The 13,846-nt window shown below is 44.4% G+C and overlaps 1 protein-coding gene across 1 annotated transcript in view; it reads right to left on the bottom strand.

Moving 5' to 3' along the window:
* Positions 1-13,846, bottom strand: part of AIDA (axin interactor, dorsalization associated) — a 54,654-nt gene that overhangs the window by 18,112 nt on the left and 22,696 nt on the right. Inside the window, exons 3-4 of the mRNA XM_024219265.2 lie at positions 8,957-9,010; positions 5,654-5,708 (exon numbers count right to left, since the gene is read on the bottom strand). Of these exons, the coding sequence (XP_024075033.1) occupies positions 5,654-5,708; positions 8,957-9,010 (109 nt within the window). The remainder of the gene's footprint in view (positions 1-5,653; positions 5,709-8,956; positions 9,011-13,846) is intronic.

Raw genomic sequence — 13,846 nt, 5'->3', positions numbered from 1 at the left:
AAAAAAAAAAAAAAAAAAAAAAGCGGCCGTGCCGCCCTAGGATTGGGCGGAATGCCGCCTCCAACAATCTACCGCCCCAAGCACAAGCTTGCTCAGCTGGTGCCTGGAGCCAGCCCTGACCCTACAAACTTCCCAACTGCCTCTTTGCCCCCACCAAAAAGTTCTACCCCAGTGACTCCATGATGTCCACTACATACTTTATTCTTTCTATTGATTTTACGTGGGAGGGTCTCAGATACTATGGTAATGAGTGGCAGTACAAATCCGTAAGATAGAACAAGTTTGATGTGTTCCCAGTAGCCAATGTTGCAGAGAACCTTAACTGTGTTCGCTGAAATTTCCTAAAAAAAAAAAAAAAAAATTCAACCTGTGGCAGACACACAGCATGGAGAATTTCAGCCCTAATGGTTTAAGTCTGACAAAATTATAAAGCAACAGAAAAAGTCTAATGATGGAAAACCATTAGGCTTCCTTAACTATAGACATCACTACCTGCATCACCTATAATTATCCATTAACTTTTGTTGGCTAGGATCATCATCAAAGCAGTGTGTGGAAAATTCCCCTATCACCCAGAATGCATCTAAATTAGCAATGGATGTGTTATCCTTCCTTTTCAAAGACAAAAGCCTGATGGCTGTTTAGCATAGAGGAGTCAAGGCTCCCAGTCCATTGCAAGGACATCTTTTAGTCATTAACTCTGCCATATGACACCTGAAAGCATCTGAGGGTATATCCTCTCAAATGTGTGTATGTTACAGAGCAGAGCATATAAAAATCTTTCCCTTACAATTTTTGCTACAGAAAAAAACCTCACTAATCTATATGACTTGTAATATAGAAAGCGAGACATTCTCCACTTCCCAGCTTAGATTTACATAACAGAGGACTGTAGGGAGGGCTTGTATTACAAAGACTTAATTATTTTTACCAAATGTACTACAGAACACTTTATTAGTAAGTATTTTATAAAGTATCCAATGAGTGTTACTGTAAGTGACCAAAAGTACCTTCTATGACACATTAGCCTCTCTTTTTGAAGTCTGCTCACTTATTCACCAATTTGAAAATTCAACCAACCATTTACAACCAGTTTCCCAGTCACTGATGTAAGTGAGTGAGGTTCTTCTGTAATGATTCATATTTGCCTGGAATTCTTTTAAAAAGGGATATTCTACAATCGCTGAGGACTTGCCTATTTGAAAATTAGGGCTAGTATTGGTCCAGCCTTTTTTAGGAGGTCTGGTAGTGAACTATTAAAAACCCCCAAACATTTTGCTTTCAATACTAACAGCACAGAGCGCTTTAAAAACATTGTACACCTAAGGTTAGGCCCAGAACTAAGTTTTGTAGTATAAAATTTTTGCAAAACCTGATAATTGTTTAATACTCTTAAATGTTCAATGGAAAGAATAATTTGGATTTTGTATATTTAATCTGAGACTCAACACTTTACAGATATTATCTACCTAGGTGAGGATAACCCCCTCATCATCACAGTAGCTGAGTACCTCAAACACTAATGAATTCATCCTAACTCACTCATCTTTGTGAGTAAAGTGGGTATCACCATTTTTCAGATAAGGAACTGAGGCACAGTGAGATTAAGAGATTTGCCCACAGTCCCACAGGGAATCTATGGCAGGCTGAGAAGTGTACCTAGATCTCTGGAGCCTCACTCCAGTGCCTTAATCTCTGAAAGGTCAATAAGGGAGATATAGCTATTGCTTCTTGGGAGGAAAGCAGTTTTTAATAGCACACAAACAGTACAAACAGTTTGGGTGAGGAGGTTTTTATGAATTTCAAACAGAAGAGGTTTTTATGAATTTCAAAATTCTCCTACAGTGCTGGAAAACATAGCTAAGCAGTAATGTGTATGAGACACTGAAAGTGAAACCATCCAAGCTTAGTGAATTGCAAGAGGGAACACAGCCTAAAGACAGAAAGAAACTAGATCAGACTTTTATATTAACCCAGTATCCAAAAAAAAAAAAAAAAAAGTTTACACTTAATTTTTCATGTATAAGCAGCATTAGATTCTTCTCTGTTCTCAGAGAGAAACAGACTTTTTACTATGAATACACAACACTCCGAAAGAATTATTTAGTAATTCACCTCTACTGCCACTGGAGGACAGACAACAGTTATCAGTTGTAAATAGAAAAAATTATAGCTCTGACAGGATCACAATTTCAGATATTGTAAAGTACTATGCTATATGAGTAAAATGTAAGTAAAATAACTGAATTAAAGTTAGAAACAGCATATGTCTTCACAGGCAAAATATGTAATTTAATATCTTAAACATATTTCTCATGACAGAGCCTTTTTAACAAGATACCACAATATTGTCTATCTTTAAATTAAATTACTAAGTGACTTCTGTTCTACATTTCAGGTGAGATTCTTACCTAATGTTGCTCCATTGATTTGAGCTATACTGATTTACATCAGCTGTGTCACACACCCACTAATGGTGGGATTTTTGAAAGCATCAAAGGAAGTTAGGAACACATAGCCCATTGAAAGTCAATGGATTTATTTTCCTAACAGGTACACCTCTACCTCGATATAACGTTGTCCTCGGGAGCCAAAAAAATCTTACGTTATAGGTGAAACCGCGTTATATCGAACTTGCTTTGATCCGCCAGAGTGCGCAGCCCTGCCCCCTCCCCCCCCCCGGAGCGCTGCTTTACCGCGTTATATCCGAATTCGTGTTATATTGGGTTGCGTTATATCGGGGTAGAGGTGTAATTTTGAAAATTCCACTATAAATCTTTTACACAGCATTCTTTTGGACCATTGTAGAATGCTGAGGAGGGGATTTTCAGAGACATTCAGCATTGGTCTAACTACTTGCCAACGCTGAATGCGTTTGAAAACCTCACTATTGGTCCATGCTTACAATTAAACGTGCAGATCGCATCATAGCAAATGGATTAACGTACAGACGGCAACAACTTTGTATAATGCTATGCAAGCTTAACAGAAATCCATCAAAACACATAGTGCCTTCTAGAGTCAAATGCACAGCGCTATCTGAGGACCTGATATGTCTGGAGGAATCAGCTTTGCTCATTCATTGCTGTAGGTAAAATGTGAGCAGTACGTTCACCTCCCCTCCCCTCCCGCTCCTCATGTATTCTTCCCAAAATACATTCCGTGCTTCCCTCCCCCCCAGGACCCATCCCTCACTTTGAGAACTTCTGATTTAAAGAATATGCTGAGCAGAAAGCTAAACAAAATATTAATACACTAACTTCACAAATGATCACACTGACAACGAAAGACTTGAAGGGAGAATACTTTTCCTTTAAGGCCAGAGGGGGAAGTCTGAGAGGCCAGGATACCCTGTTCCAGGAATTCTGAAGCAGAGGAGGGCCTAGGAAATGGCAGAGGAAGGTGACAGAAGAGAGGATGTGGTCCTGGGGTGATAATGTCTGGGAAAACCCAGGCTATTGTTCTTTACAGGCTCAGGATGGGGAGCCTTGCAGCATAGCTCAGACAAAGCTCCCCTCTCTCAGCCACCCAGGATAAATTCTGCAAAAGAGGTCAACATATAACCTGCCTCTTTCCTTACACAGGGACACTCTCAGGGAAGGACTGTCTGCCTGCTGACTCTTCCCACCCATGGGAGAAGGGACAGAGGTGGTGTGACCTGGCCTCCAAGTGGCAGAGCAAGGCTGGAAGACTGCACCCAACAGAGATGCCTGGGAGGAAAGGACTTTTGCTATGAAGGTTTGTGTTCAGTTTGTTTTTTTGAAAGGCCGCCTGGGTGGAACCAGCTGAAGGCAATTTAAAGGGGCCAGCTCAGAGAAGCTGCCTGAAGGACTACAGCCTGCTACAGACTCAAACACTGAAAGTACAATGGAGGTTATAATCAGTAGTTGATGAAACATTTATTATTTTTGTAAATAGCTGGGAGAAATATATGTTTCAGACCACAGTCTAATCCCAAATCTACTGTTGTGGATGCCAGGATGCCAGACAGGGGAGGTGGAGTATCAGAGATCAAAATATGGCCTTCCATTTCTAAGAATGGCATTTAGGCCCCACTTCAGGAAAGCTCTTTAAAGCATAACTTTAAGCACATGCTTAAGTACTTAAGTATTCCTCAGTAAGGATGCTTTTCTCAATTAAGGTCTTAATAACCTATCTCCACCGAAGCACAGGGACTTCAAATGCATTGTGACTGCTGCAAATTGTGCGCACAGAGATGGAGGCAGGATGGCCCAGTGGTTAGGGCTTTTGGCCAGGACTTGAGACCTGGGTTCAATTCCCTGCTCTGCCACAGACTTCATACATGGCCTTGGGCAAGTCACTTAGACTTAGACACCTATGTCACTTTTCAAATGAGACTTTGGCACCTTAACGCTGTTAACAGTGTGATGCTGTTGCAAAAAAAGCAAACGTGATTCTGGGATGTATTAACAGGTGTGTTGTGAGCAAGACACGAGAAGTCATTCTTCCAACATCATTACAACAATACCATCAGTGTGTTAGGTAATAGTTAATTTGGTATCAGAATATATTCTGAATCATTTGCTGAGGCCCGGTGTACTTGGCACAGTACAGAGAACGACATGTTTCCTACCCCACTGAACTTACAATTCAAATACAATAATGTTCAAAAAGATACATACAGGTTGAAGATTCAACTAAGCAGTGTAGAATTTTTAAAATACATGTATTCTATACTGCAATGGTTTTCAGACTGCGGGTCGTGACCCAGTACTGGGCCGCAGAATGTAAGGAACTGGGTCGCAGCGGCGCTGGTCAGCACCAGTGACCGGGCCATTAAAAGTCCCATTGGCGGTGCTGCCCAGCTAAGGCAGGCTAGTTCCTACCAGTTCTGACACCGCGCTGCGCCCCGGAAGTGGCCAGCAACAGGTCTGACTCCTAGGCCATGCTCTGCCCCCGCCCCGAGCACTGGCTCTGCACTCCCATTGGCAGGGAAGCCAATGGGAGCTGAGGAGGGCAGTGCCTGCAGACAAGAGCCAGACCAGCTGCTGGCCGCTTCCAGGATGCGGCGTGGTCTGCGGTGCTAGGACAGGTAGGAAGCCTGCCTTAGTACCCCCACTGCGCCGCTGACACGGAGCCCCCTGAGGTAAGCCCGTGCCCCAATCCCCTGCCCAGCTCCGAGCCCCCCCAAAACCCAGAGCCCCCTCCTGCACCCCAAATCCCTCATCCCAGAGCCTGCACCCCCAGCCCAGAGCCCTGACCCCCTCCCGCACCCCTGCCCCAGCCCAGAGACCCCTCCCGCACCCCAAACCCCTTATCTCCAGCTCCGTTGGGTCACGGGCATTAACAATTTTCTTCAACTGTGTCGCCAGAAAAAAAAGTTTGAAAACCACTGCTATACTGGATGGATTCTGCTGTGCTATACTACTATTATTGACCCTAAAGAGCACTGTCCATTCAAGGGAGGACAAATTCCTAGACTACTGAAGTGTAAGGACATCCATATTTAAATCTTCCAGCACTACACTAAAGCCTGGTTATTAAAGAATGTATGTGGTAGCAAACATTTGGAGGAATAATCTTAACAGCATTGCTGTCTACCCACATTTAGGCCAGTCAGCATTACTGCGACTATCAGACTTTCCACTGTAATTATAAAAATCACCCACTTAAAATGTCAGATACTACTTACTTGGTTCTAGCTTCTTCAGATCCTCCAGCTTAAATTCCTCCTGCGACTGTGTGGACTAGGAGGTTACAAAGGAAGATAGTATTAGGTTTCATTATGCACCGTCTGTTGCTATTGCTATTTCAGAATGGGCATGCAGCGTTGTTCTAGCTTTTGTCCATCTGTTCTGAGCTGTTTTCTCTATGGGGTCTCTATGCGAGAGGGTTTTTAGTACAAACCTTTCATTAATTTTGTCCCTATTATTTCAATGTCATTTTAATGATCCTGAAGAGAACAAGTTTATTCCATATTGTGAGCCTGGAAATGAGAAAATTTCAAAACAGCCTAATTATACTCATTTATACTTTCAGACATGAGTGCTAAGACGACAAGGGAGGTCTGTCTTAAACCCTGCAAACTCTAGGTGTTCTGAAGCAAGGATCAGGTCTAGGGTTAGGAACTGTGGCTCAGATGGGGTTTGGTCCTGCACAGTATGGAGTGCTCCTGCATGTACCTTCAATTCCACTTACAGTCAGGGAGTGGAAAATACTCAACACCTTGCAGGAGAGCACCCACAGAATGCCAGGTCACCCACTGTTCTTAAACCTTCCATAAGGCCAAATGGGGCCCAAGTTTAAGGATCCACTTGTTGCTGTGCAAGTGTCAACAGCGGCTGGGCATGTCACAGGAGAGAGGCTAGTATAGTGGGGTTATATACCATGCCAGCAGAAGGGATGGGCTGACCAGGCTGATCAGCCACTTTGGTCCCAGACAGGATGCCACAATGTAACTGTAGTGTGTGTATGGCTTCCCAAAATGAGAAGATGGATGAAAAATCCCATGACGCTAACCTAAAACACTATAAAATCCCTGAGTTACTGACTAGAGAAGTGTGGCTTGCTTGGCATAAGCCGTAGCTCAGGAAAGGATGAGTCGGGAAACACCAGTGTTTGGAGGCTGGAGGACAGCATCACAAAACAACTAAAATTTGTATTTGTTTAAAGGGGCTTCAAATTTCATGTTGGTGCAGATTTTAATGATTAGGTTATAACCCTCTGAACTAAGGTTACAGAGCTAAAGCCAGCAGGGATTATCAGTTCTCTCGATAGACTAGTTATGTTCTGAGTTTGGCCACAGAGTGGGTTCGGGCACTTGTCATTCAGGTCTCACTCTACATTTAACCTGGTATGGGTCACAAATGAGTGGGTTGGCTGGTGATCACACGATTTGGGACAAGTGGCAGTTTCTGTTCAAAGGCCTGTGACTAGGTTAAAAAATAAAGATGAGCCAACCAAGACCCAAGTGCCTGAATACTGCTAACTACCCCAAACAGCTCAGTCCCTGCCCATGCTGCATCTGGCTCTGACTAGTGTTCGAAGATCTCCCTTTACCACACATATAAGCAGTTACAAGGAAGACACATTGGAACTGTGGTAAGTTGCAGAGTAACATGAAGCAGCTAATGTTGCAGATTATAAACAACAGCCAACACCATTACAAACCCCATTCTAAGCTGAAAGCACACATCAGATCACGCAGCTTTGGGATGCTCCTTGCTATTTCCCTTCCCCTGTAAGGAAGTTGCACCCCGGGAGAATAGGCTGGTTGCAGTCTGTGCTGTGCTCCTCACTTAGCTCTTTGGCCAGCTGCAGTTCAGGGTCAGGCATGCAGCTTCTGAATTCACCCTCTGTCCTACTGCAATGGCTGCTGGGAGAAAGGACCTGCACTCGTTGAGCTTATCCACTAGAAGGTCAGAGGGTGGGAGTGGTTTCTGATTCCACTTCACCCTCAGCTCCCTGCAGCTATGGAAAAATAAAATGTCAGCTCTGCTTCCACTTGGCTCTTCAGCCAATGGAGGATGAGGAAAATACTTAGGACTTTTCATCAACAGATCTCAAAGCACTTGAGTGGTGAGTATGTATTTCCCTCAGTTTACAGACTGGTAAACTGAGGAACAGAGAGGTTAAGGTAACACAGAAAATCTTCGGGAGAGCTGGGAACAAAACCCAGGGCTCCTGACTCCCAGACTTGTGCGGTCAAGTGTACCATGGAGCCTGCCTCCTCTTCAATTGGTGGGGATGCGCTCTTTTTTGGATATCAATACAGCTAGCCTTCACTGTTGATTAGGTAGATAAGACACTTCCCAGATCTTCAGCCATCTTAAAAAGTATGTGGCATTAACACAGGCAGAAATTAAATCAAAACCTTGTAGTCTTAACACATATTGGACACTAGATTATGTTTAAAGTCACAAAAAGCAAACAGAGCTGATATTTTAAAATTTTAAAAGCAAGATTTTTCTGCTGTAATTTTGACAAAGGCCAGAGCTACTTTCCTGTCAAGACTGAGTTTGAGGAATTTCTTATAAACCAAATCATATTTAACACACACAGTCCATAAACCATCATGAAGTACAGCCCCTCCCTGTATTTTCTGTGACTGTAACTATTAATTATTGTTTCACAAGCAGCCAGGATAACAGAAGGGGATTTTAAATAACTTGCTCATTAGCTACTAAAAGGGGTGAAAAGGTATACAGAATAAAAGCCAAGGTCAAAATGCAGGAAGAAACATCTTAAATTGATTTCTACAAGACCTTATTTAGATGAATAATGGAAGAAATAAAACCTACACCGCAGCTCAGTGCCTAAATTCATTTTCTGTCACCCCGTCTCCCATTTTTAGAAGTCCCCCTCATCTCATTTTTAAAGTTAACTCTCTTCCCTTCGCCACCCAACATTTGTATCTGCACAGCTTCCATTGGAGGAGGAGGAGTGAGGACATGAATCTATGCAGAGTGAAAATTGCTGAAGTGCTTCCTTGAAGTCTAGCAGGGACAGCGTGAAAACAGCTAGGCTTGTGTAAAGTTCACTCCAGTACTATTCAGCTCCTGTCTGTATAGCCTCTGTGCAAACCACCAGCAGTGTCATTTTCTGTGGAAGGAATCTGAAGTGACAAGGAACAGGAAACAGGAAGCCTGCAGTTTCGTGCCCATTTAAACCCCATTGCACGCAAATGCCCTTAAGCATTCAGAGGCTTTCAGGCAACTACCTGGTGGTAGAAGTCCCAGCATTCAAAGAGATTGCTAACTTTATCAGCCAGAAATCATGACTACATCTGGAAAGACTTACACATTACCTGCTTCCCCACTTCATTCCATTGAAACTTAACAGAGAGAGGAATAGAAGCAAAGTCACTTCCCTGACTGCACAAATCAGATTTCCATATAGAATTGTCTTCCCATGTTTTTGGTGGACACTCATTAAAACTCAAAAGAAAAAGAGAGCAGAACAGGATATGGTAGGGGAATACATTAAGTCACTATACCTGCAAAGCTGCACTCCGCAATTCTAGGCATGTTGCAATTTTAGCTATGGTTTTCTGTAAGGAAGAGAAGGAAATTATTTCATCTGTTTGACAATTAAAGCTGCCTACAACTACATTCAAGAAAACAGCCGCCTTCTTTAAAACAAGCTTACAAACACTTTTTCACACACCCCAACATTTGATTGCACAGCAATATTAATATCAAACATTATTTTAATATTTGCATCTAGAAACAATATATACAAGTCAGAGATTGAAAGTGCAATGGACAATATTACATAACCACTGGCAATTGAACTCCTTCCACATAGCTCATCAGTACAAATGTGTCAGTGAATGAACTGCAGACCGGGGCACTGCCTCCCACACCATAAATTGCTTATAAACCTGATGATTACTCTGGGAGTGATGGGGGACATGTCTGAGAATAAGATCAATTACTTTGAGAATGTGAAATTACTTGTTCCCATTTGTAGATCCCCCCCTCTCGATTACAAAACTAAATGAGGACCCAATCCAGAGATGTATACTGATCACCCTTCAATGGAAGTTGTGGATGCTCAGAATCTCTCAGAAGCAGGTCCTATTGTACCTAAGCATAGGTTTGGCTGTGTTTTGGTCTGTGTGTTGTGGGGAAAAATAGAAGAGGACTCCCTTGAACAACAAAAAAAACAACATCATACTGGTCAATATAATTGCAACAGCTAACATATTCTAGGAATAGCAGTCGATATGAATTTGAAGCAAGTCTTGTAAAACTTTTTAGGGTACTTAAACATTGTTAACAATTTCAAATGGGTTAACAATTTCACCCAAATAGGAGAGAACTCTTCAGTTAAAGCTTGTTAGCCATGTAAGATTGCCATTGATCAAGGGTAGGTTGTAATTTCTCCCTTTATATACAGAAGTGATGCGCGAGATGCTGTGGCGAGATTACCGCAGGTGGAATCCCTAAAAGACCTCAGTTCATCTAGTTGTGGAGGAGAGAGCTGGAGCCCTGACAAGACACCATCAGCAAAGAGGAGTCTTTCAATATATTACAGCTCTCATAAAGGCCTTTCAAGTGGCCAGCTAGAGAAACTGACAACGGTAGAACGCTTACAAGCAATGATGCAGATAATCTTCAGTGCCACCAGTATAAAAGCTTTCAGGAAGAACGAAGCTTCCACTCAGGTAGGCACTAATAGTCAAGACTACCCATTAGAAACATTTTGGTGCAAGGGCTACAGTTTTGAAAATCACAAGATTATTCAGCACCTAGAAGAGAATGTCTTGGTAATGATGGGGACAAACTAACTAGCAATAGGTTAACAAAAGACAAACAGAAAAGTGCAATATGGCCAATAGGACAAAAATGGTGACTATGATAAAACTATAGAGAAAAGCAAGTTACTAACACGGCTGCTACTCTGAAACCTGTTAAATATAATGGGTGATAAAGCTTCTCAGATGAAAGTCCAATAAATGCATCTGTTATTGCCTAGTTAAAAAAAAAAAAAAAAGAGTTCGGGTTCCTGATATAGCAATTCTACTACCTAAAAACGGAAAAGAGGTAATGGGCTGATCTACTACTGAGTCCAACAGTATTTAGGTCAATTCCCAAGCCATGCATGTCAGCCAAAAGCCAATACCTACTACACAGTGATCCTGCCTTCTTGGTTTTAAACATTGCCTCATGAGATCGTGCTAATCTAGGCATATCTTCCTTGTAATTTATACAATAACTCCTCACTTAAAGTCATCCTGGTTAACGTTGTTTCGTTGCTGATCAATTAGAGAACATGCTCGTTTAAAGTTGCGCAATGCTCCCTTATAATGTTGTTTGGCAGCTGCCTGCTTTGTCCACTGCTTGCTGGAAGAGCAGCCCGTTGCAGCTAGCTGGTGGGGGCTTGGAACCAGGTTGGACCGGCAGTTTGGGAACCTCTGGCCTAACATCTGTCACGTTTGTTCGTTGTCTTCTCTCCCTGGCAGAGAAATATGTGCAGGGGAGTGTTATGTTTTGGATTTTTTTGTTTATAACATATATACAAACACATTGCTACGTGTTTACATTAGAGAAGGCAAAATCAAAGACGCGTGCCTTGCACTTCCACTGGAAGCTGGTGAGGTTTGTGATGGTCCTTAGTTCTTATGGGAGTTCATTCCAGTCTTGGGCTGGCCCCTGAGAAAGCTCTGTCTCTTTTGTGCTTGAATGACATCTGCCTCATGTAAGAGGGTAAACAGATTGGAAAACTATGCTTCTCTGCCCTCAACCAATACACATTAGAAATCATGTACCTCCTGCTCTGGAGTACATTTGAATACCTTAGAGTTAAAAAGACTGAGTACCCACATTCCACACATTCATTAATGCATGGCCTAGTCCCAGGGTCAGGGTTGGGAAGGGGGGGAATCAAAGATAGTAGTGCTACAGATGCAGCATGCTCAACCCCCAGAAGGGAATGTCTGGTATTTTCTCTAGCCAGTTAAGCAACAGCACTGGGAGTTCTTTATTGTTGAAAACAACTGGAAAGAGGTTGTCCACAAATGTAGGACCTCCAGGGATGGGGAGGTCTGAAGTGATGGAGGAAGACAGAGGACAGAGCTCCCCTAGGGAGGCAGAATCTCTACATATAAAATGTAATTCTAATATCAGTGCAAAGGAGCAGTGAACATGCCAACTGAGTGTTAAGAAAATGCAACAGATAGAACAGATCCCCCAATTATGCTTCTAGAGACTGAGAGCAATTGCTCTCCCAATTATCAAGAGGATTGGTACACTAAGGGTATGTCTACACTACGAGGGTAATTCGATTTTACTTAAATCGAATATGTGGAATCGATATTGCAAAGTCGAACGTGTGTGTCCACACTAAGGACACACTAAGGACAGTAATTCGACTTTGTGAGTCCACACTAACGGGGCGAGCGTCGATATTGGAAGCGGTGCACTGTGGGCAGCTATCCCACAGTTCCCGCAGTCCCCGCTGCCCATCGGAATTCTGGGTCGAGCCGCCAATGCCTTCTGGGTAAAAAAAATTTGTCGTCATCCGTCCGTCACTAACGCCCTCCCTCCCTCCATGAAAGCGCCGGCGGGAAATCAGTTCGCGCACTTTTCTGGTCAGTGACAGCGCGGACGCCACAGCACTGCGATCATGGATCACGCTGCGACCATCGCTGCACTTGTGGCCGTTCTCAACACCTCGCAGCTTATCATACACCTTTCCCTGAGGCAGATGCAGAGAAATCGGGCGAGGAGGCTACGGCACCGCCGTGAGAGCCTGAAGTCGGAGAGTGGCACAGAGCTGTCAGAAACCACGAGCCCCAGCGCCCAGGACATGACGTTGGCAATGGGGCATGTGGATTTTGTTGAACGGCGATTCTGGGCCCGGGAAACAAGCACGGAATGGTGGGACCGTATAGTGCTTCAGGTCTGGGATGAATCCCAGTGGCTGCGAAACTTTCGCATGCGGAAGGGGACTTTCCTCGAACTTTGTGAGTTGCTGTCCCCTGCCCTGAAGCGCAAGGACACCCGCATGCGAGCAGCCCTCACTGTCCAGAAGCGAGTGGCCATAGCCCTCTGGAAGCTTGCAACGCCGGACAGCTACCGGTCAGTCGCGAACCACTTTGGTGTGGGCAAATCTACCGTGGGGGTTGTTGTCATGCAAGTAGCCAAGGCAATCGTCAAGGTACTGCTCCCAAAGGTAGTGACCCTGGGAAACGCGCAGGTCATCATAGATGGCTTTGCCGCGATGGGATTCCCAAACTGCGGTGGGGCTATCGATGGGACTCACATCCCTATCCTGGGACCGGACCACCAGGCCAGCCAGTACATCAATAGAAAGGGCTACTTTTCAATGGTGCTGCAAGCACTGGTGGACCATCGGGGACGGTTTACAAACATCTACGTCGGATGGCCGGGCAAGGTTCATGACGCTCGCGTGTTCAGGAACTCTGGTCTGTTTAGACGGCTGCAGGAAGGTATTTACTTCCCAGACCACAAAATAACTCTTGGGGATGTGGAGATGCCTACAGTCATCCTCGGGGACCCAGCCTACCCGCTAATGCCCTGGCTCATGAAGCCCTATACTGGCGCCCTGGACACAGAAAAAGAACTCTTCAACTACCGGCTGAGCAAGTGCAGAATGGTGGTGGAGTGTGCTTTTGGCCGTCTCAAAGGGAGATGGAGAAGCTTACTCACTCGCTGTGATCTCAGTGAAACCAATATCCCCATCGTTATTGCAGCTTGCTGTGTGCTCCACAATCTGTGTGAGAGCAAGGGGGAGACCTTTATGGCGGGGTGGGAGCTAGAGGCAAATAGCCTGGCTGCTGATTACGTCCAGCCAGACAGCCGGGCCATTAGAAGATCCCAGCGGGACGCCCTGTGCATCCGGGAGGCTTTGAAAGCTAGGTTCCTGAGTGAGCAGGGCAACCAGTGACTTTTCAGTTTGTGGACAGAAAAGCTGAACCTGCCCCCGTTTCTTTACCCAGTCCATTTTGACTATCCTCTCCAGTTACATACCCCCTTCACCCCCTTCCCCTTCCCAAAAAATAAAATCATTTCGATTTTGTTAATGAACACCGTTGTCTGTATTGCTGTTTTCGCGGGAATATTTTAAACCGGGGACGCAGACTGTGGCGGGGGGCGGGTTTAGTGTTCTGATGCAAATGATGCTTCTAAACTCCCGGAATGACAGGCTCCGCACTGGTGGACTGGTTATTTCAATGGAGCCTGCCAGCACTCCTGGGGGGGACTGTGTGTATGTGTCGGCTATGTGACTTTCTGGCAGGGGGGGTAGGGTTACAGATCCCCTGCTGCGTGGATCTGTGAGCCAGGATAAGGACCGCTGCATAAGATCTGTAACTGCCCTCCCCCGCCACAAAGTCACAGAGCGACCCCCCCCCCCCCCC

The sequence above is a fragment of the Terrapene carolina genome, unplaced genomic scaffold (genome assembly GCF_002925995.2).
Source record: "Terrapene carolina triunguis isolate 2854851 unplaced genomic scaffold, T_m_triunguis-2.0 Scaffold262, whole genome shotgun sequence".
Classification (NCBI taxonomy): domain Eukaryota; kingdom Metazoa; phylum Chordata; order Testudines; family Emydidae; genus Terrapene; species Terrapene triunguis.
This window is presented reverse-complemented; position numbering and strand designations above follow the sequence as displayed.